The following is a 23,338-nucleotide window of genomic DNA, read 5'->3' on the forward strand; positions in this document are numbered from 1 at the left end:
CCACTCCTGGGCCTCTGGCCACCAGTTCCAGGACAAGTTCTGGCACGAGTGTGCCACCTGGTCACATGACCACAAACCCTTAAAAACCTGTTTATAAACCCGGAACGGTAGTTCCTGGCCCAGCCCTCGTGTGCTGCCCCGCTTAGGGTCTGAGCCACCCCAGGGCCACTTCCCTTCTCAGCCCCAGCAGAAGCTAAAAGGCGCTGACTCTGCGTGGCTGGATGCCACCCACCGAGCTTCCGTCCTCCCCACTTCCTGCGTCATCCATCCCCTCCCTTTCTTCTCCCTTCGCCTGGAACCTGCATAAATATGAGAGTGAAAAGGACAGAAATCAAAACCTCACAGCCGGGAAGCAGATGGGTCAGAGCCAGACTGACAAGCCCAGGCGAAGCTGTGACCAAACGCTCGGTGACCAGCGTTCCGGTCCAGCCCGGCGCGGGGCGCGCTCTGCAGACAACGTCAGCTTTCACAAGGAGACAAACCTGCCATGGTCCAAAAGCAAATATAGTTCCCCTCTGAGGGTGACAGTTACTAAGGAGAGGAAGCAGCAGGGGGTGGCCCTCAAGCCCCCGTGACACACACTCTTGCCCGGCAAGCAGTCTGTGCAGGGGGGCCGCGGCCAACCCCCGCCCGCCCGCACGCTCACCCCCACCCGCGCACACACCAGGCACACACCACGCCAGCCACCGCGAGTGGAACAGAGCATCATCTCTCGCCCTCCACAGCGGGGACCACACCCGAGGACGCGGCCCGCTGTCTCCATCCCGCCCCGGTTCTCCAGACCTCACCCAAGGCAACATAGGCTTCAGAGAAGAGCTTATTTCCATTTAAAGTTTAGTGCCATAGAAACTACTGGTTTGGGGCCTTAACAAACAACAGGACAGGGACTTTCCCACCGCGGCAGAAAGGAGGGAGCTGGCAGATGTTCTGCGCTTGTCCGGGGACAGTGGCCCTGGGTGGCTGTGCCCAGCCAGGTCCCGGTTCCTGGGGGACCACCTGCTGTTCCCTCAGACGCTCTCCAGGGAACTGGGTCTCTCTGTGGTTTTCCATCGGGCCAGGGCGGAGGCTGCAATGCCGAGGACAGGCCACTGCTGAGAACAGCCACTCCTCAGAGACTCCTGGAGCTCCGTGTTGAACGTGTCGTCGTTTCTATTTGTTGTCGCTACCAGGAGAACCAACACTAGAGTGACGAGCAAAATTTATAGTCGATCTTTACATAGATGCCCTTGGCGTTTCCTGAAAACATTCTCCAAGAGAAGCTACCAGACTCCAATCTCATCCCCGCACCGTCTGGCTCTGCTCACAGGACGTGGCTCGAGGTGCCATGGGCTGTCTGCAGGCACAGGGCTACTTCCCGACGGACCCAGGAGCCAGGGGACCGAGCGGCGCCGCCCGTCCTTTGGTTCTCACCGTGCTGCAGACTGAGCCACGTGAGGCGGCAGCGGCGGAGCGTGGGGGGCACAGCCTGCGCCAGCGGTGCGCAGAGGGGCTTCCTGTCTGCCGGCTGATCACAGCCCCTGCACTTCGGGCAAAAGAAATGCTTCCAATTTAAAACAGCAGCTAGATCTGGGTGGCCGGGAAACCAATCTGGTGACAACAGCACGTGCAGACTGCGCTCGGCACAGGTGGGTCCCGCTGTACTCATCAGCCGCAGGACGACGGTGCTGGACGCCGTGGCCCGTGGGCTCTGGACAGACCTTTCATCCAAGGACCTTTCTCCCTCAGACACCAGGCAGGAAGCCGGGGATCTCCCTTGCAGTTGACAGACAGAGCAGCAGGTTGACTCTTCGAGGGGACTAATGCCGGTAAGAACCCCAGACCACCAGCTGAAGATGAAAACCTCAAATATATTCTCTTTTTTGTGTTTGTCTCAGATTTATGATTCAGCCTGAATTCCATGTTTACACAAAAGAAATACTTGGGGTCCAAAGCCAAACCGGGACCCCTCCAAGTTAATGCCGATACTTTCTATGTCACGAGTCGGGGAAAAAAACAGCAGGAAACAGCAGGTCAGCCCCTGCCACTCTGGCCTGTCGCCCCGTTGCGTCTTCCCGGGGAGGCTGGTGTGTACCGTGCCGTTGCTGTGCTGGCCGCTTGCTCTCGGGGGCTGTCTGACACCTTCCTTGGGATGCTGAGCTACAGCCTTGTCCCCGCACCCTGACGGAGAGGCCTGGGGAGTGGAGGGGGTGCTGAGGGAGGAGGAAAAAACAAAGAATTCCCAGAATCATACAATCAAATTGTCTGAACTCATTTATGTGTTTTGTTTTGAACCACGGGAGGACAGGAGATAAAATGGAAAGAGCTAGGTGTGTCCGGGGGCCCCTGCCGAGCCACCTGCCCGCTGGGTGCCACAGGCCGCTGTTCTCCTGCGTCCGTGGGCGCGGCTGCCTGCACTGCCAGGCCCAGCTCCGGGGGCGCTGCTGGGTGAGTCCCACTCCACCCGGAGCAGGTGACGTCACTCCCCGGGGCTTGGGCCCTGGGGGCCGGCGGCTGCGATGACCCCAGCCTGTGTGGTTCCAGTCCCACTGGGCTCTTCCACCCGGGACCTCTTGACCTCGGGCTCCCCGGTGGAAGAGGCCGAGGTGGCGGTGGTGGTGGTGGCGGTGGTGGCTGGTGTGGCGGTGGCCACTGCTGCGCCGGCTGCTGCTGGCTCCTCGGACCCCACCTCGCACACCCGGGTGACCACCACTGGCGTGGACGAACTCGCCTGGGCTGCCAGGAGCTGCAGGGGGCTGGTGAGGGCTGAGCGGAGGAAGAAGAGGTTTACTTGGGGAGTCTGGGGACAGGCCCACACCCGCCAGCCCGGTGCCCTCTCTGTGCAGCAACGCCATGGCCTCTGGCCTTGCTTGTCTAACCTGCCCGGTGGGCCTCACCTCCCAGCCCCCCAAGCTGCTGCGTCTGTCTGGACCCCAGCTGGGCACCTGACAGCTGCCCCTCACCTCCTTGACACAGGTGTGCCTGCCCCGGACCACCCGCTGGAGCCTAAGCCCACCTGACTCGGCCCTCTTACTTCCCCCTTTGACCTCCTGCCTCACCCTGGTGGAGCTTGCGCTCCAGACAGGGTGGAGACCTGGCTTCTCCCTCCCTCGCCCTTTCGTAGCCTGATCGCAGTGCCTGGAGCGTAGCAGGTGCTCCTAAATCCACTGCACTGATCGGACGACGGGGGACGGGGAAAAGCCCTCGCTGCCCTGACCACTGCAAACCCACAGAGCTCAGGCCGAGGTCTGGAGCCCGAGCGGGCCTCACCGTAGGCGCTGCCGGCCACGCTGCTGGTGGGCATGGCGTGCTTCCCGTTCTGCGTCACGGCCCGCACGGGGAGGTGGTGCTGCCCGATGGCCACGGGCGCGGCCGGCTGCAGGATGGCGACCGTGTGTCCCGGGACCCCCGGGGCCACCTGGCTGGCCACCGTCTGGATCACTCCGCTGGCCGCGGGGATCGTGGCAAACGCGATGGTGGGTTTCTCCTCCAAGCCTGCGGACGGGAACCGTGTCAGAACACGCTCGGCCAACAGGGCGATGGGTTTTCACTGACGCCGCGGCAGTAAGTCCGCCAACGGGGGACGTGCAGGTGGTGGTGGGAAAAACTTTGGTTCTCAAAAGAAAAATCCCACCGATGAACTACATTTCCAAATAAAACAATGAGTAGCGTTTAGAAAAACATTTTAAGTACCTTAACTTGAACCAACCAAATGTAGTCTGAGAAAGAGAACGCACTGTCTGGGGTGAAACCTGCTTCAGACCCGAAGCTTAGTCTTCCTTCCCCAAATGCAATTTTCGTTTTGACGGAAATAAAAATTACCGCCGAGATTAAGTCCACAGTTGTAATAACAAGTAGGAGGGCTTCATGCACAAGTGTCCCCGAGAGAACCTGCGACAGCACCGGGCGCCCCGTCGACACCCGCCCCCTCCCCGCTAAGGACTCCTGAGACGCCCGCTCCAAGCAGTCGTCGACACGCTTATTCTTTCTCCCGTGGGAAATGTCAAATGCCAACTGTAGGCAGGACCTCACAACTTATTTCAATGTCACCTTAAGAAGAAAAAAAATTCCAGGAAACAGCTATGTGCATTGGAAAGCCCCGTGCAACAAAGGAAGACACATGTGAGGGCAATTAATGCTGATTTAAAACGGCAGGCAGGATGGGCAGGGGCCCGAGAGCCACCCGAGAACCGTCCTCCGTGCGCCCCCAGGCCCAGATGCAAGGTGCCATGTCCCAGAGGAGAGGACAGCGCAGTGAGCTCCCGCAAAGGCCACCCAGCTACACCGGTGTTACCTCTGGCTTCACCGCCCAGGTCCAGCACGGCTGTGCCCGCGGCGTCGTGGGAGCCCCCTGCCGAGCCCTGGCTGGCCAGGATGTACCCGTTGGCGGAGCTGGCGGAGGTGGTGACCACCCTGACCATGGTGACGGTGGGGGCCTGCTGCACAACATGGATCGCGTGGCCTGCGGGTTGCTGTGACGTCACGATGGAGGCTGGCATGTAGGCCACGGGCTTGGCCACCAAACTGGACGGGCGGGGAGGCACAGCCATGATCACTGGCTGGGCGCTGACGGGGGAGCCTGGACGAGGGACAGAGAGAGAGCGGTGACTCCTCGTGCCCACCCAGCCTCGCCCCGGGCTGTCCCCAGTTCTGCCACAGTCAGAGAAAGGCCAAAACCGGGCTTTACCGGGTGCACTTTGGGAATACCGATACTCTGGAACAGCAGTTAACTTTGACCCCAAGTCAGAGTCGTGTGGGATCGGGGAGCCCTCCCGAGACAGGCATTCAGGGGTCTGCAGGCCACTCGAGCGAGGGGACATCAGCCCAGGGTGCGTGGGCGAGGCCGGGGCGCTCCTGAAAAGGAACAAAACAAACAGAAAGGGCCACGGCAGTGAGTCGGTGCGCACGGGGTGAAAGGACGTTAAATAGACACACATCTCGATGTCACCCCACATCCTCTGCCACGTGCCCCGGGGCTGGTTCCGCCCTCCCAAGGTGTGTCCAACAGTAACGCCCTGGGCAGTGACGACGTCCCCTGGCAACATGAGGCCAGCAGTTAAAGCCCCACCCGGGGAGCTGGCGGGGGCAGCTCCACTCAACGGGAGGGGCCGGCGTTACTGCGGCCCCCGAGAATGCCACGGTCTACGGCGTCCATCTCCTGAAAGGCACCGCGAGTCTTCTGCAATAGTGGCTCGGCCTCCTCGGTCAGAAAACACAGCTTGTGTGTGACGGGCACAGCTTTCCGCCGGGAAAACTGCAAGTGACGGGGCCACACAAGCTCCGGGACCCCACTGGTTATCCTGCATAAACAGTAACCCGAGACACCGCTTCCCTCGTCACCAGTCCCCCGGGTTCTAAGATGAAGCGTTCCCGCCAGCTGCCACCAGCGAGTGCCCGGTGGGCGCGGCTGTGTCACCGCTGAGACTCAGCCCTGGAAACAGAATCTGCTTTTTTCTCTGGGAAGAAGGGCAGGGACACGCCGGGCAGGTTTGTGCAGCACAGGCCCTGAGAGGTAGGAAGCTGGGACCGGCCAGGTGCAGTTTGGAGAAGAACCAGTCTTAATGTCACATTCATAACCCTCATGACAAATGCCCTCGTCACTGGGATGGTGCCATGTCCACTGCGTGTGGCGGTGCTAGGGCTGCCCTCGGTCTGGCCAGACCCCTGGCCTGTTCTTCATCCAGTGACCGGGCGGCCTCATCGGCTTATCCCAACACTCATGTGACTCATTCCCAAAGCAGGGGTGACCGGGCCACTCTGCAGCCTCGAGTCCTCATGGTCCTGGTTCTCACCAAAGAGCCCTTTCGAGGTCCTCTGCAATCCGGCCTTATTCTTCCCAGTCCCCCTTCCTACGACCTCCCTCTCGACCCCGACACCCAGTCCTGGAAGTCAGGCCAGCCCCTCCTCGTCGACACCAAAGCTGTCACCTCGCCATCCTGGCCTGAGAGATCTCCCTTCATCCTGCAAACTCTACTTGGCACAAATATGCTTCCCCAACCACAGGGCGACCTTCCTGAAGATGGGACCCCACGCTCCTTACAGAGGCTCCTTACACGGTTTCCCGGACACGCCGGGCACACAGAGCAAGCCCCAGTAACTGTCCCTTAACTGACAGTAAAAAATCACATGTGTGGTTGTTACGGGTCAAACCGTGTCCCCCAAAGAAGACATGTTGGAGTCCCGACCCCCAGGACCTCAGAGTGAGACCTCACTTGGAGACAGGGTCTTCACGGGGTGATCTGGTTAAAGTGACGTCAGCAGGGTGGGCCCTGATCCCGTACGACGGGTGCCCTTACACAAGGGGCCCTCGCAACAGACACACGCAAGGAAAATGCAACGTGAAGAAGAAGGCCGAGGTAGGGTGACACGTCTACAAGCCAAGGAACCCCAAAGACCGTCAGCGACCACCGGAAGCCCCGGGATAGGCCTGGAACAGACGCTGTCACAGACCTCAGCTGACACCCTGACCTTGGACTTCCAGCTTCCAGCCCTGTGCGACAGGAATCACCTGTTGCTTAGACCGCTCGGTTTGTGGTACTCCTTACGACACCCCCGCAGGCCAACAGTTTGATAACGTTTCTCTTCGCATTCCTATTTAAGCAATGTTGTGTTTTAGAAAATCTCAGTTCAGGTGAAACCCACTCCAAAGGATGAATATTTTTTTGAATTCTTATGTTACCAATATGGCTGATTGATCTGGGAGTGACGATGCCAGAGCCTACACCAGAAACGAACCTGCAGACGCTTACGCAACCTTTCCCAGAATCCCCCTGTGGATACCCTTCCCGTTGCTACACACATTTCAGCTTCTACGAAGCAAAATGTCAGAGAACCAGGCAGCGGTTTATTTGTTAACTTTTGTGTTATAGAAGTTCATTGGTCCTGAGATATTCTCTTTCTCTCTCTCAAAAAAAAAGGTGGAGCTTTTAAGTGCCAAAAGTAATACAGTCGTCCCTCAGGATCGGGGGTGGGGGGGGCGAGGGGGGTGGGGAATGGGTTCCAGGACTCCCGAGGATGCCGCCATTTCCCGATGCTCAAGTCCCTGATGTAAAATGGTGTAGGATTTGCCCATAACCTACAAGCATCCTCCCGTATACCTTAAATCATCTCTAGATTACTTAGAACACCTGATACAATGTAAATGCTACGTCGGTGGTTGTTTTTACTTAGAGTATTTTGTATTGTTATTTTTTATTGTTTTTATTTCCTTAGCATTTTTGATCCATGATTGGTTGTGTCCGAGGACACGGAATCCGGGGACACAGGGGGCTGCTGCCCTGCCAACCTCGACAGCCGGGGAAGCCCAGCTCTCCTAACAGCGAGGACAGCAGCACAGCCAGGCTTACCTTGAGGACAGAGGCCCAAAGGGGGTGCGGAAGCAGGAGACGCCTCTCTGCCTCCGCTTCCGGAATGCCTGTTCCACGAGTTTAGCTTCTGAGGCAGGGTCTATGCGCCAAAACGACCCCTTCCCAGGCTCCTCCTGGGAACGTGGGACTTTAATAAAGTAGCGGTTCAAAGAGAGGTTGTGTCGGATAGAATTCTGCAGGGAAGCAAAAATGGTCCCCAGTTACCAGCAAATCAGAAAACAAAGCCCACCCCACCCCACCCCACCCCAAATCTCAATGCCACGGAAGCAGGACCAGAATGGCCGGACAGGCCGTCACGTGGCCGAGGGCCTCTGTGCTGTCCTGGAAAGTGCAGAGCACAGTGGCGGTTGTGTCCTACCAAATTCAGCACAGTGTCATTACCCTTCTTCACAGAAAAAGGGAGACAGAAAGACAAACCGTGGTCTAGGAGTATGACCGGCACACAGACAAGACTGGGTCTTACAGAGCTCAGAGCTCGAGCGGAATAAACCAATGAATGGGAGACGGTGACTTTGGAGAAACAAGTGTGACACGAGTCAGTGGTGACTGGTGTAGCACAGGCCTCATGACCCACAGAAAGAGAAAATATACGCAACCTAGACGCATGGCCTCGTGTTTGCATGACGTATACGGCCACGTCTCCAACTCAGCACAGCAAGCGTGACAAGGAACAAGGTATTTACCCATCTTCACAGTTCTGGGCATAAGAAGGAGGGAAATGAATAAAAAAGACTGTTTTGGACTTGACGGCACCACGGCTCTAACGCACATTGGGTGTCCCGTGTGTCACCTGTGAGAACCTCCCTGTGGGTCTTTTCTGGTCACTTTAAAATGAAGTGATGGGCCTGCTGCGGTTCCTCGTCCTAAGGTGTCTCAGGACTCGGCCCTCACCTGCCAGCCTTTGTCGGCCGTCCGGTAATAGGGGTAATGTTTGGTGATGTGGGCGTAGATGCCGCTTAGTGTTAACTGCCGGTCCTGGGCCGAGGAGATGGCCTGCACGATGAGCTGCGCGTAGGAGTACGGCGGCTTCGACTCGTCCTGCGGGCAACGGAGAGCACAGGGTTAACGCGGGAGCGTCTCGGGGTCCGCTACCCACGCGTCACCTGCCGACAGAGAAGGACCTTCCGACACGGACACGCGTGTCGAGATTCCATCAGTCCCGGTGACCTCCGACCATCTCATTAACGTGCCTGGGTTAAACTAGGAATAGCCGTTCTTGCCTCATGGGAAGGAAAAATTAGGTTTCCGTCATAATTTAGTTCTGAAATTCAAACGTCTCACCTCAACAAAGTGATTTTAGAACAGTTATCAGATGTAAATGAACCAAGACACAAGTTATAAGGAAGAAAAGTGTCATTCCTCTCAAAGTCTGGAATGAGAGCTCTGAGGTCGTCTGTCAGTCACAGAGGAACAAGGGGAAGACGGCGGGGGGCGGCGTGGCCAGGCCTCGAGGACGGGAACACGCAAGTCCCCAGCAAGTGGCCGGCGGGCATCGCGCAGGCAGAGAGAGGACGAGAGGGCAACGGCTCTCCCGGCCGACCGCAGCCACCGTGTTTTCTCGCGGGCTGTGAGGACTGACCCTCGCAGCCTGGCTCCCTGGGCACGCCGTCTGTGCCACCAACTCCCCACGGCCACTCTCGATTACCATGTGCGTCAGAGGAGCTGGGGAGGGCTCAGACCTTGGGGCTGTCCCCTCCGGACGCGTCTGCCTGCTGCTCCGAGGCGGCCTTCGCTGCGAACTCTGCTGCCAGCTGCAGGTCTGAGGTCACGTTCTGGACGAAGCGGTAACCCGAGGACCCGGCGCCGCGTGGACTGGCCGGGCAGGAGTTGGGGACGCTGAGGAGAGAAGGACACACTGTGAGTTCACCATCCCGAAAGGGGGGCTCTGTAGGACGCAGGACCTACCTACCCAGGTGACGGCAGCGGGAGAGAAAACTCATGACACCTCCCAACGGTGAAGGTTTTCGTGACACTGCAGACCCCCTTAGAACGGACGGAGAAAGTGCACCCAGAGGACATGAGTTTTAAAGTTACGCGGGGTCAAAGACAAGACTCTGGAGATGGCAAATCCGTTTCATGCCAGCTGTAACTTCTGCTCTGGGGGGCGCTGAGAGCGCTGTGGCCCCTGTCCTGCCAGAGTGCAGGGCCTGGGGCAGTGCCCGATGGGGCAGCCCTGCAGGACCCGATGATGCTGGGCTGCATCTCGTTTCCACGGAGACCTCCACGTGACAACATGCACTTAGGACTCAGGACAGTCACTGCAGGCTGCCTGCCAGTGCACAGATGTCCACAAGATGGCGCCATGAGAAAAGGCTGCGGGGACGACGCCTGCAGTCACACCCGCAGAGGCGCAGAGGTGACAGATGCCTGACGGGGGCGCCATGCACCCATGCACCAAGCAGGGGCAGCAGGTGGAGCCGCCAGCACAGGAGTCTCTCCTGGACACACCACCTGCAGGGAAGAGGCACCTGTGGGTTTGTCCTGAGCCACGGCCACCAACCAGCTCAACCCTGGTGCTCCATGGTCCAGCGTCCCGTGTCCTGGGCTGCAGTGACCGCAGCACAGGGGCTGCGGTGGGAGGGCTCCCCAGGCCAGGCGGCTCTTGTCCTCATCCCTATCCCAAGTCTGCGGGAACACGGGGCAGGTTCTTGGGTCTGTCCCTCCCGAGAGCATCGCTGTCCTGCTGCCCGACAGGCTCTGCGGACGTCAGCTGCGTCTGTTGCACTGATCGATACGCTCTGGCCTGTTTCCTCAAACCAAGGCAGGCTTTGGTTATCAAACTGTACCAGCTTTGATTCTGCAAATGATTTTTATTCAAAATAGAGAAAACCAAGGCGAACTCCAAGAGTAGGTGCAGGGACCCCCGCCAGAAGGTGCACCTGTGGTGGTCCTGCCACACGTGGGCACCCGCCCTCCTCGCAGGCCCGGGAGGGACCCCAGCTGGCCTGCGCCATCGCCCCACTGGCGCCCCAGCCCTCGAGGTGCTCCTGGGTGCCCCTCGATGCCCTGCCTCCCAGGCTGCCGCACCCCCGCCCAGAACCATCTGGAAGGTCAGCTTTGAAATGTGCCTTGTGTTCCTGCTTCTTCCCGGTCTTGGTGCCATTTCCTTTGCCTGGAACGCCCTCCCAACTGTCCCAACAGCAAGACTTCTCCCGACCTCCACATGCGAGCCACGGGCTGCCTTCCCGCACCCCCATCCTGCGCCCCACCGTCGGTGCCACCCCTCAGCCCCGGGTGGTGGCCCCGGTTCCTGGCTCATCTCCTTTGCTGGATGGAGCAAGGGATGGGAAAGTAAAACAGCGGCTGAGAAACAGTGGCAACCGTGTTCACGCTAAAGTCGATTCTGGGTCATTTTCCCTTCTCGGTAATGACTCCGTGTCAGCCAGACAGAATTTTAAAGACTCGAACTGAGAATTCCTGCTCTCTTCCCGCCAAGATTCCCAAGTGTGGTGGAGACAGGCAGGTTCTACATGTGGAGGGCTTTGATCAACAACCACGGACGGCCCGCCTGTAGAGCGAGGAGACAATGATAAAAGAGGCTTTTTCTGAATTTCGTTCTGAACCCAAAATACGACACCCAAGCTTATAGAGGCAGGTGGGAGAGGGAGAGAAGGGATTTTATTGTAACAACACACACACTCAAGGGTCCACTTTTTCAAAGGCAGCCGTTTACACACGTGGCCCAAAGCTGTGCTCAGTGGGAGGACGGCCGTGGTGGGCCTGTCGCCGAGTCCCCAGTGACGGACGCACAGGTGTGCACCCTGTCCCAACGCAGCACATCCTGACACCCACAGATGTCACACCTTGTTGTGTACCACTGAGCCGAGGTGTCACTCGGAAACACGCCTGACTTCCCAGAGACGGGCTAAGGACAGCGGATTAGCTCAGCCACCCCCACCAGCTCTAACAGCAAACGGTGACACTGAGCCCAGGCAGGCCACCACGCTCCTGCTCTGAGCAGTCACTTTGTAAAAGACGGTAGAAAATTTATGTCTAAACCTCAGGAGGCAAAACCCAAAGGTCGTCATTCCCAACAGAAAGATTTCAAAAGGAAATAAAAGCGAGGCTCGGCGCAGCCTGGCTTGGAAACCGGGCAGAAGGCCAGGGAAGCTCTTCACCACCTTCTGGAGCACCGGCCCTGGTCTGTGCCGACAGCTCCCGGTGTGGACGCAGCCGGGGCAGCGCACCATGTGGCAGTGGCTGCAGCTGTGACGCCGGGAGGCTCTCCGGCGGCGCCTGGCCGAGGGACAACGTGCGTTTGCTCACATGGCTCTTCCGGCCCTCCCAGTGGCTCGTTTCTCAATGAACCCCATTCAGCTGTCCTCTCGCGCTGGCTTCAGCCGCGGGGCTGCGCCTGGTACCAGGCCACCCTGACGTTGAACCTGCATCTGAGGGGGAGGCAGCAAGCAAGACGCCGTGTGAGCTCCGGAACATTCCGGCCATAAAACACTTGAGTGCAGCACGGTCCCAAGGGCCCCAGGCCTTGGTGGCATGGGGACAACTGAGCTGCGAAGCAAGGCTCCTGCCCTGGGGACTGCACAGAGGGGTCTCAGAGGCCATCTGGGAAAATGGATCAAGAATTCAGTGTCTCCCGCTGAGAATTTTGTCCTATTCCACTGAAAAACTCCCTGACCATTAGCAAGTTGAGAAAAATTCTTAAAAGGACAGCATAAATACACAAATTATCTCTGGAGGGGACAGGGAGAGAAGGCGGGGGGCCCCCACTCTCAGGGATGGCCCCGGCCTTGGCCGAGACCCGAGTTCCCAGCTGCCAGGGCGAGGAAAGTCTGGATTCGGGGCGGGGTGAGGACATCAAGGGTCACGCAGAGCAGACGCGGCTCTCCCGGACCTGAGCCCAGAAGTGGGACTGAAGCGGAGCGTGAGGTTCAGACCACCAGTCACCGATTTCTCTTCTTTTTTATGGAAAAACAATTCCCGTTTCCATTTCAGGGAGGAAAGCTGGAGGGTCCTGCACGGCAGCTGCCCGGCTGCGTTCCTGGCAGGACAACCCCACGCCGCCCCGAGACAGCCGGGATCCCCCAAGATACACCTGGCAATGTGACCACGTTGCGTGTGTAGGGATATCTGAACAGAATGGCCCGTGGTCCTGAAGTGTTGCTCAGCCGCAGGATGGTAAGATTCAAGCTGAGAAACACAAATCTGCCAAGAGACCTAAAGCTGCCACCGCAATGGCCAGCTGGGGTCCCCGGAGCCTGAGGCAAGCCTCCTCCCTGGCACACGACTTTGCTCCTTCCGGATCAGCCACACCCCTGAGCTCTGCGCTCAGACTGGGAACAGCCAAGGCCACCTGAGCCGGGCGACCCTCTGGTCACTCCCCCCAGGGCCAGTCTCTGCAGCCCAGGTGTAGGCTGCAGGATGCCCAGGCGTGGGGAGGGCAGCGCTGCTGAAATAAAAGCGACCCCCGTCTGTAAGAAGAGTCCAGATCCCTTCCCCGACCCTGAGAGACCTGGCTCTGGAGGGGCTGCAGGGAGGGCCTGGGGGCTGAGCCAGGGCGGCACGGCCAAGTGCAAGTCGACACCCCCAGCAGGGGACTGAGAAAGCTGTGCCTGGAGCCTGCTGGGACTCCCGATGGTGGCTGCAGGGGGTCCCTGTTCCAGCCCCACCAAGGAGCCCCCGCCCCAATCCTGTCACCTCCTCCTCCACCTCCACCTCCCTCCAAGCGGCCTTTCCGGACCGGTTCTTAAATACAGCAGCTGGCCGAGGCACACCTCTTGTTTGAGGAAAGCTTGCACTGGGCAGGACACGAGAGGAAAGGGGACCAGAGGAAGCCGACACAAGCCAGGGGGAGGACGAAAACCTCAAAACCAAGCAAATGTGGTACACGTGCCTGAGGAGGTCCTGCGCCTACGAGAGAGTAATGACACTACTGGAGCACTTGGGAGAGCAAGAAAATGCTCTTCACAGTTAAAAAAAAAAAGAGAGAAGAGAAATAAAATCCAAGAAAGGGTGGAAGGAGAGACAGAAGAAAATCTCCCAGAAAGAGAAACACCTCAGCAGACGGGGAGGAAGGAGGGGCCTCCGGAGGCCACCAGTCACCGCCAGTCCCAGGACAGGGGGACAAGGGGTGGGGCAACAGAAATACAGAGATAATTTCCCAGAATTGTAGGAAACGAGTCTTCGGACTGAAAAGGCCCCACTATATGCCCAAAGCACGACAAGAGACCGCCCAAGCCTCCCGAGGTGCCACCTTGCATGGGGACACAGAAGCCAGAGAGTCTCTTGGGGAGGACCAGGAATCGGAAGAGACCAAACTCCTTAACAGCAACACTCAAGGCCAGAGAGCGAGTGTAAATTCTGAGGGAAAAAGGTTTCCAACCTTGAACTTTCTACCCAGTAACACCAACTTTTCAGGCATGGAAGATTTTTTTTTTTTTTTTTTTTAAGATAAGTACCTCTCTTGTACCCTTTCCCAGGAAGTGATTGGAAGGTGTTCTCTAATAAAACAAAGGGGCAAATCAGGAAAGAGGAAGACACAGGAATCAGGAAAGAGCCCTCTCCCTCTCTCCCTCCAGAGGGAATTCCCAGGAGGATGCAGAAGAGGATCCCATGGTCAGAGGGGCCCCAGCCCCGGGTCCTGGCTGGAGGAGGCAGTGGGCCCAGCGGAAGACCTTCACAGTGAAGGTGAAACCAACCGTTGTAAACGCCCACCGGGCAAAGAGCGCAGGATATGCCTGCAATAGCTGCATGGAGTCTAACCACACACAGAGAAGAGGCCAAAAGTACAAGGAAGGAAATGGCTAAGCGTTACATTATTGCACAGTTCTAATGGAGAAAATGCTAATACTAGTTAAACAAATAATGATGATGTAATCTCACTGGGAGGATGGGGTGGTGGGGGAGAGAGCTAAATCCTTAATTCCTGCATAGGAAGTCCGTTTGTCATTTCTGAAACTGAAAAAGCAAGGCAGAGTCTCCTAAGGGCACCGCTGGGAGGCCCGGTTGCAAATGAGAAGGGGTTATCTCTGGGGTGTGTCCTAATGGGGGACTGTCTTTTTCTGAAATGTTTGAATTTTGTGTAGCACACACTGAGTATTTCTGTAATCTGAAAAAGAAATAAAAGAACAAGGAAAGAAAATTTTCGGAGGCAGATTTCTTAGAATTATCTTAAAAAATGTTTGTGTTCCCTTAAGATAAATTCAACACTGTAAAATCCTGGGAAGACTTTTGTTTTTTAATTAACTGGTCTCAGTGACAAACACTCAGCAAGCTGCCCGCACGTTGGCTCTTCTCAGACCAGACTTGAGACCCGAGTGGGTGCTTCCTGCTGCCCCGAGGGCTGTCCCTGCGTGACACGCCCACAGAGGCCCTCCCACAGCCTATTCCACACCTAAGAAACACTGTCCCTGTGCCCTGGGGCACGTCCAGGTCTCAAGACACTACAGCAGAGGCAGGAGTTTCAGTATCAAGCTTCACTCAATACTCCCGACATTCGAGAGCCCCAAAACACCTCAGAAGCAGATTTAGGCAGAATGAATAAATAAAAGGAATTCAGAAATTTTTACCTCCCTAAATCTTTCAGATGGGAAGGGGGACAAGGTGGGGTGGGGTTGGGGGCTGGCACGACCTGTGGGTGCAGGGGGGACCCACAAATGATGAGGCCTCCAGGCCAGCCAGGCCACAGCCAATAACCTTTGAACAGATGAACCACCCCGAAGGAAGGACCAGAGCGTGTCAGAAAAAGGACAGTGTTTCCAATGCAGATCCAATAACCTCCGAACTCAAAAGTTCTCTTATCATTACAAAACGCCACCAACTGAATTGGGGCCAAACGTTATCCAGCAATAAAGTAGAACTATACGTAAAGATCGTGATCGAAAGAGTTAGATTTTGAATTAAACTGCTTAATTTTTGTTTTCTATAATGCACTGCTAACCTTCGCTGAATTTCACAAGTTACTTTCATTTTTGATCTCTCCATTCTGCCTAAATCCATTCCTGGGGCATTTAGAGAAATCAAGAAAAGCCTTCTTAAACAGCTCTGAAAATCTCGCCCTGGCAAGCAAAAACAAGTGGCTTTCTCTGTGCAGTGCCTTTGCTCTCTCGAATTTCAGCAGTTCCCTCCCAACTCTACCTCAGAGGAGCACTTTTCAGACTGGTGGCTGTTTTTGTAAAACCTAGAAAATGATTAACCAATTCATTCTTTCCTAAAAATTCGTCTTTTTTTGCAAAAAGGAGAAAGGTCAGAATGCTGCTAAAGATAGCAGAATGTATTTCAAAGCTCGTTCATTCATCTTCTGGGTGGAGTACTTCAGGGCAGAAAAAAACAAACCAAAAAAAAAAAAAAAAGAAAGAAAGATGAAGAAAACCAACCGCACACAGCCCCACCCACCCTGGGAAACACCGAGAAGACAGAAGCCCAGAGCAAAACGGGGAGGGGGTGGGGGTCCCTTGTGGGGCCCCTCCAGGTAACAGCGGCTGGAGGGAGGAGCGGGGCTGGGCGGGCACCAGGCAGGAGCCCGGCCCACATCACGCCAACGGCGCCCAGGCAAAGGCCACCAAATTAGGAAAGTGACCCCTGGAGGGGCGGGGCGGGGCGGAGCCAGGAGGGGACAGCCCGGGCGACCGCGCAGACACCGCCCTCCGCGGCCCGATCTCCCGGGAGGGCGGCAGGAAAGGCGGGGAGTGTTTGTAAACACCTCGGCTCCACCCTACGACAGAAACTCAGACTGAAAAGGATCTTGGCAGGCAAAACCTCAAGGGCCTCTGAGGTTTCTAAACACTCAATTGAATTCCACAGCGCTAAGATAAACGGATGTAAACACAGATCCTTTTATTACAACCATCGAGGGCCAGAAAGTGAGAAAGCCTGTCCCAAACTCACTACTTTCTCTGCAAATAATTCTCCCAGCAAGAATCCGGTCCCTGCCCTGGACGGGACAGGGTGGGAGGGCGCGAACCAGGCCGCCCCCACCCCAGCCCCTAGAGGAGGTCAGATCTGAACCCAGAGCTGCTTCCACCCGGGCTCAAACCGCAGTCCCTGCACCACCAGCCTAACTTCTCAGAAGAGCTTCACCTGCTTAGTAAAAAATATCTTTTCTTAGCTCCTTTACAAACCACGGCCTCCCTTCTAAAACAAAAGCTACTTTAACATGCAAACCTCTTACTGAGTATCTTAACCAGTTGGCCACTATTTTTATTTGGATCATTACTGGGAAATATTTTTATTTCATTAAGCCCTCCAGGTACAAACTGAAACATTTTTCTTTCTTAAATAGTTTCTGTTTGGCTGGATTAGAACCTGATTATTAATACCCCATTGCCACTCACAGGCCCTGAACACGTGCCTGGTTTGGTTCTTGCTGGACACGGAGGGCCATTCGCTGCCACTGTGGACACAGCGGGGAACAGGCCTCTGAGCTCCTGGCAGGCTATGAGCTGGTCTCGGCTACCATCATGACACCTGCTTTCAAGTGACACTGGAGAAAGACTTAAGTATATATAAGGTATCCGATAGCATTATTGAGATACAATGTATATAACATATAATTTATCCATTTAAAATGTGCAGTTCAGTGGTTTTTCATGCATTCACTAAGTTGTTAACCATCATCATTATCTAATTCCAGAACATTCTCTCATAAAGCTGTTAAGGACTAAATAAAATACTGCATGTGCAGTGCTAAGCACAGGACCAGACACATTAATAAACTTAGGTTTCTAGTAAGTTATTATTTATCATCATATGAAATCAGAGTGCTGGCTTGAAAGACAGGGAACACAGGACCAGTGACACTCAAGTGACCTGGCCGAGTCACACACCTGGCCACACACATGTCACAACTCAGACTCCAGACCTGAGCTCTGGGCCTTGCCACTCACATGCTGCCCGTGAACTTTTCTCTCCAGCAGGGAAAAGGCCACCCTACCTGCTGGCTCTGGAAAAAAGGAAGCCGACTCCAAGCAACTCCAATGCAAATGATTCCCAACTTGTAACTGAAGTTTACAGGAAAAGGAAAAGTTTGCAGGAAAACAAAAAGCTTAAGTAAAACACTGAGGTGGCACTAGGGGAATCCAACCCCCCCATAGTTATGTTGAAAGAGAAACCAATATAAAAACTTAGCCTTAAAGGTGCAGCAAAGGGCCACCAGTGTGCCTGTGTATGGCGGGGCACAGGGACAGCAAATCTGCAGCTGCCTCACAGACGGCACAGGTGTGCCCTGAGACCCTTCCAGGGTACATGTGAGGTCCACACGGTTTTCACAGTAATCCCAGGACTCGGCATACAAGCGACAGTGGCAACTGCTGGTGCGTCAGCACCCGACTGAGCAGCTATAGCATCTTCAGGGCCACGGACATGGAGTTAAGAGGGAAAAGCCAGTTTCATTTGAAAATGTCTGTGATGATGCGGTAAAATATTTCAAATTTATTAACTCTTGACCCTCAAGCACACGTCTTTTCCACATCCTGCGTGTCAGGATGAGGAGCTGCCCAGGACCGGGCGGTCCCCAGAGGTATTTGTGACTGTGCCTCGGGGCCACGGGTTGCTTTTCACCCTGAAACCTTCCCCCAGGGGTTCACCTTCAAGTAAGAGAAAGTTTGAGGACTTTCCTTTCTTCATAATCTAGATTAGCTTCTAAAATGTCACAAAGAACTTCCACAAATGAAGCTTAGAAAAACAAAGTTCACCGAATCCTGGTACACAGACATACTTTAAAACTTTTCAATGTCTTAAAAAAAAAAAAAAAAAACCTGTGCATGCTTTAACAGACGCTAATATATAAAACTTCAAACTGGAAAAGTGATTATTAGGTAGTGATTGTTCACTTTATAAGAGAATTCACCAGAGATTTTATGTAAGTAGTCGGGTCCCTGATGCACTTAACGCTGGTTCGTAACTTTCATGCACAGGCGACTTTCCGGAGACGTCGACCCCAGCACTGCACAGGACCAGGCGCAACGGCCTCACTCCCTCTCCCGGCGGCCCGAGGCCAGGCTGGGGGCACCTACCTGATGGTGCCAGTCGGGGAGGGCACGGGGCTGACCAGGGTCCGGAGATCCGGCTCCGGGATGTGGATCTTCAGAGGAGAGATCTGCGGGTACAGCGGCCGGAGCGGGGAGGCCGGAGCCTCCTCCTTGTGGTACAGCGACGTGAACTGGATCTTGATGGCCGTGCTGGGAAACCGGAAGGTACACCTGCGGCGGGAGGGGGGGCAGCGCGTTAGGAAAGCAGGACATGGAAGAGAACCCCAATCCCGTCAAGGTGTGGTCTCCTTCATCTAAAGAACTGTGACTTAACTCTCGAACCTGTGCCCCAAAGAGTATGTTTTATGCTTTTGTTAGGATGCTATTAACACGAGTTTAGACTCATTTGGACATCAGCTGTCCTTCCCCCGTACATGGGAACAGAGATAGAAACACACCCCGCCTGGCACCGACAGGCGCCACCTCCCGCAGAGGCTCCGGACAGATACTTCCTGTCGGCGACAGCAGCTGCGGTCACACCCAGGTGGGATTCGCCCCCTCCCAAAGAACGTGCTGGAAAACTGAGATACCACAGTTGCCATTTATGCAGAGATTCTAAAGACAGATTCCCTCAGCTAAGTAGGAGACATAGCAAAAGGAGGGAGTCCCAGAGAGCAGCACCCCGAACCCAGAGCTTAACAGACGGGCTCCACAATCAATCCTGGGCTGAAAACCACGAGCCCTGGGTTTTCTGCCGGGGACGACCGTGTGCAAACAAACCCGGGGCTGGTGGCAGTCCGAGGCGGCCTCCAGTGTCAAAGTCGGCACCCACGTGCTGGGATGAGCAGGCAGCGAGGACTATCCTAGGTTCATCTGGCTCGGAGAAACTTCTACCTATTAAAAATCTGGGCATTATTTACCCGGCACACCTTCTAATTTCTAAACTGACAAGTTACCAAACCAACAAGCTGCTAACTGCAGGACTTAGTTAAAAAACAAAACAAACGAAAATAAACCCAATTAAAACAGTCTCCTGTACAACTGTCTAGAAAAGGCTCCCTGTGAAAAACGCAGGCAGGTAAGATAGAATGTGTATACACACCCATGCCTAACAGTTTCAGAAGGCGTTCAGCTCATGCTGGGATTGACACTTGAGAAGCATTAAGGCCTTTTGTAGTGGAACTCGCATGGGCCTCGGGACAGCTGGCTGCCTGGTCTACTCCTGGCTGTTTTTAATTCCGTGGCGACGTTTAAATAGCAAATCTAACTCACATCTTGCACGGACATGAGCAAATGCCCCTTCTATTTTAAGACCCCTTTGCTCTTAGCAAAATGGTTTTTTAAAAGCAGGATTTAAGAATAGGTTAAGATATGATCTGCGGTCCTGAAAGGGAACCATGGGGTCCTTGTGAGCCTCCTGCCTGGGGAGATACCCTTCCCGGGGACCCGCTTCAAAGGGAGTGACTCAGCACTCCACGCGCTGTTCTTTCCCACGTCTGTCCTGAGGCCCCGCTACCCACACCCAACGGAGAAAATCATTAACCGAAATTGCCTGGCTGGGCCAGTACGAGCTCCCCGAGACACCGGGCAGAGACACGGGGCAGAGCAGGGCAGGACCTCGCCGTGAAGGCAGGGCAAGCACCCGGCTGCTGTCCGACCCTGGGTACCGGGTCTGTATTTCCAAACACAACATCAGGGCAGAGGGATTCTGACCCTGTTTCCAGGGTGAGAGGCATCGGGAGGCACCGGGAGGCACCGCCTTGGTGCTGAAACGGGAGGGGCGGGGTGGGTGGGCCCTTAATGGCCAGTCGGCATCATCCCTCCCCCACCCTGTGGCTCTGCTTAAAGGGTAGCCCAAGGCTATTTTAAAATATTCTACAATTTTCTCTTCTTAAGTCATACATAAAGGAACGTGTGATGTCATTTCCACTTTCTTTAGTTTCCCACAGCCCGATGGAAATTCCCTCCATCAGTGTTTGGCTACTAGGCCCAGCACCCACTTTTCTAGGCTGCTCTGTGAGGCCCCCGGCTCCGCAGTCCTGGAGGCCGGTCAGCGCCTGTGAGCCACGGAGCCAGCATGGGCCGAGGATGGGCCTTGTGCCCCTGACCACAGGAGTAAGGGGAGAGGCCTGGAGCCGGGAATCTGGCTGAGGGCTCCGTCAGGTGAGCCCCACCGAGAACGACAGCGCTGATGAGACTGAGTGTGCGTGGTGTGCGTGCGTGCATGTGTGCCAATGGGGAAGGCAGTAATGATGACGAGTATTTAAAGACGGTCCTAGGGCCCTTTACCGGTTTTGTCCCCCTCAATTCTTGCAAACTGACAAAACGAGCTATATTTCACCATTTGCCAGAAGGGGCGCGGTGAGGAGTTTCGCCTTCTGCACTGGGGAAGCCCCTGTGCTACCAGGAGGTCGTATCACACTAGAACCCTCAAGGCCAACTGGAAGGAGGATGTGGCTTGGGCCCGTGACTGAGGCCAGGGCGGATGGGGACCTTAGAAAACCAGGTCCAGACGGGACGAGAGGAGGCGTGTGGGCCCCTCTGGACTGGGAGTCCAAAAGCCAGGTCCGGCCAGAGCACTCCCCGACTCCAGAGGGCAGAAGGCCTCTCCAGCCCACCCCTCCCTCTGCTTCTTGGCTTTGTGCCCTGGGTCTCACCGCGAGGAATGGGAGCCGCTAGGTGGGGGGACGCACCACGCGGGTCACATCGCCAGAGAAGAAAATCGCCTCGGAGCCACCTGACCCAGCCCCTCCTCACTAACAAACGGAATGGTCTGAAGAGATCACCTTGAAGGTGCTTTCCAGTTCAAAAAACTTAAGGTTCTAGATGGTATGTGCCTAGGTTGCGTTTTCATAAAACAAAACGATGTTTTATAGGACAGGCAGGGATGCTGGTACGTCAGGCAAAACCTAATACCGTCTATAAATGATTAGTAGGACAATTTCCTACTGTAATAGTCTTCCAATTAAGGTTTAACAATAAACATTTTCATATTATTTGCTATAACAGCTATTTTAAAAGCATTTCCTGACTCACTCTTCCAAAAATTATCCAGAGGCAGGTTATCTCCTAACTGGGAGGAGGCGAAACACCAGGAAGGATGCTACTTAATTTGAAATAGACAACTCCCCAGGGTGGTCCCAGAGCCTGCCAGTCACAACTCTGCCTGTCACATTTTCACTCAGGGGTAGGGTCCTAGCTGGGGTTTTAATGAGCACGTCTCGCAGCTGACGTATTTTCCTGAAGGGGCTGCGCATGCAGTCTTAGACCCAACTGCACATGCTGTCTTTGCCTGCCTTTGCCGTCGGAAATCCCTGCGAGGCTGAGTATGACCACGCGGGAGAACCTCTGTCCACCAGCCCAGAGCGGGGTTCCTGTATGAGCAAGCGCCCAGCCTCGGAGGAAATCTCTCTGAAACACTCTCGGCCGACTTGCAGAGACAGAAAGGAGCTGCAGGGGGGAGGGGTGGGGGTGGACAGTGACTGGCGCTAGGGGACAGGTTTCTTTGGGGGGGGTGATAAGAATATTCTAAAATTGACTGTGGTGATGGTTGAATATGCTAAAAAAAAAAAAAAATCACTGAATTGAACAATTTAAAAGGGTTAGTTGTGTGGTATGTGAATTTTATCTCCAGGAAGCTGTTCTTAGAAATATTCTTGCCCTAAAGCTCCCACACCAAGGTCCGGCTCTGGTGCGGGCCAGGGCCATCCGGAAGCCAAAGGCTCCTGGAAGTTGGGCCAAACCGGTACGGACTTGGTTTGAGATGAGACTGCCTTATGCAGCATCAGGTCAAAGATCACCGCGCAGAGAGCCGGGTCCTGCCACTGCAGGACCAGCAACGAGTCCAAGTGGCCTGGGGCGTGTCACTTCATTTCGATCTCGTCCTTAGAGGAGAGGCATCCCACCACCTGCCCCACCAACCAGAAAGCTTTCAGGAAAATAACAATAGCTCATTTAATTCCCGATGATATAAACACAATTAACTTCATTCTAGACACAAAGAACAAATCAGAGAGAGAAGAAAGTACACGTGAAAGCTTCCGGAGCAGACTTTTAAAGTCAGTGCAATGGATCCCGCCTCTCCCCAGACCCCCCTACCCAGCAGGACAAGTTTACGTCCTGGCGAGGGTGAACCTCGGAGCCTGGATTGGAGCATCGGACACAGAGAGCAGCAGGGAACGACATTCCGGCCGAAAACAGACTCCTGGCCTGAAGTTCCCCGCGAGAACCGTGAGACTCCCGCCCCCCACAAGTTTCCCAAGGCAGAGCCCTGAGGCCAGCGCGATGGCCACTCGCTTGGTAGCCAGGGGGCCAGAGCGCCTCGATCTCCACAGGAACAGACGTCTGGGGAACGAGGACAGGGATCTGGGAGCAGAAACAATGTAGACCAACTGTATCTCCCGAGAAGAGAAAGGCACTGCATCTGCCGGCCAAGGACAGGACCGCAAGAGGCATGTCTAGGGAAGAACAAATCTGGGACGATTAAAAAATGACAGAGGAAACTTCAAACGGAAGGTTAGATGACAGACTCAAAACCTCTCCAAGAAAAGACAAAGAAAATAAAGGGGCCGGGCGCGGTGGCTCACGCCTGTAATCCTAGCACTCTGGGAGGCCGAGGCGGGTGGATCGCTGGAGGTCAGGAGTTCGAGACCAGCCTGAGCAAGAGCGAGACCCCGTCTCTACTAAAAATAGAAAGAAATTATATGGACAACTAAAATATATATATACAAAAAATTAGCCGGGCATGGTGGCGCATGCCTGTAGTCCCAGCTACTCGGGAGGCTGAGACAGGAGGATCCCTTGAGCTCAGGAGTTTGAGGTTGCTGTGAGCTAGGCTGACGCCACGGCACTCACTCTAGCCTGGGCAACAGAGTGAGACTCTGTCTCAAAAAAAAAAAAAAAAAGAAAAGAAAATAAAGGGAAACTGTTGAGGCTCTGTCCAGGAGGTTTCATATTTGAATTTGAGTAGTTACTCTATAAAGGTCTTCGCTGTCTCCTAACCGCTGCACAACGTCGTGTCTGCGAGAAGCCAGTCTCTGTCCCCAAGGAACCAAGTCTCCTAGAGAAATGATG

General features: G+C 55.2%; 1 protein-coding gene across 1 annotated transcript in view; it reads right to left on the reverse strand.

The window, feature by feature from the left end:
* Positions 1 to 2,387: 2,387 nt before the first annotated feature.
* The window catches only part of FOXK1 (forkhead box K1), a 59,309-nt gene continuing 38,358 nt past the window's right edge, over positions 2,388 to 23,338 (reverse strand). The window contains exons 2-9 of the mRNA XM_069485826.1: positions 18,311 to 18,496; positions 9,023 to 9,179; positions 8,235 to 8,381; positions 7,323 to 7,516; positions 4,664 to 4,830; positions 4,271 to 4,555; positions 3,247 to 3,471; positions 2,388 to 2,742 (exon numbers count right to left, since the gene is read on the reverse strand). Coding sequence (XP_069341927.1) covers positions 2,456 to 2,742; positions 3,247 to 3,471; positions 4,271 to 4,555; positions 4,664 to 4,830; positions 7,323 to 7,516; positions 8,235 to 8,381; positions 9,023 to 9,179; positions 18,311 to 18,496 — 1,648 coding nt within the window. The 3' untranslated portion in view covers positions 2,388 to 2,455. The remainder of the gene's footprint in view (positions 2,743 to 3,246; positions 3,472 to 4,270; positions 4,556 to 4,663; positions 4,831 to 7,322; positions 7,517 to 8,234; positions 8,382 to 9,022; positions 9,180 to 18,310; positions 18,497 to 23,338) is intronic.

The sequence above is a fragment of the Eulemur rufifrons genome, chromosome 14 (assembly GCF_041146395.1).
Source record: "Eulemur rufifrons isolate Redbay chromosome 14, OSU_ERuf_1, whole genome shotgun sequence".
NCBI lineage: Eukaryota > Metazoa > Chordata > Mammalia > Primates > Lemuridae > Eulemur > Eulemur rufifrons.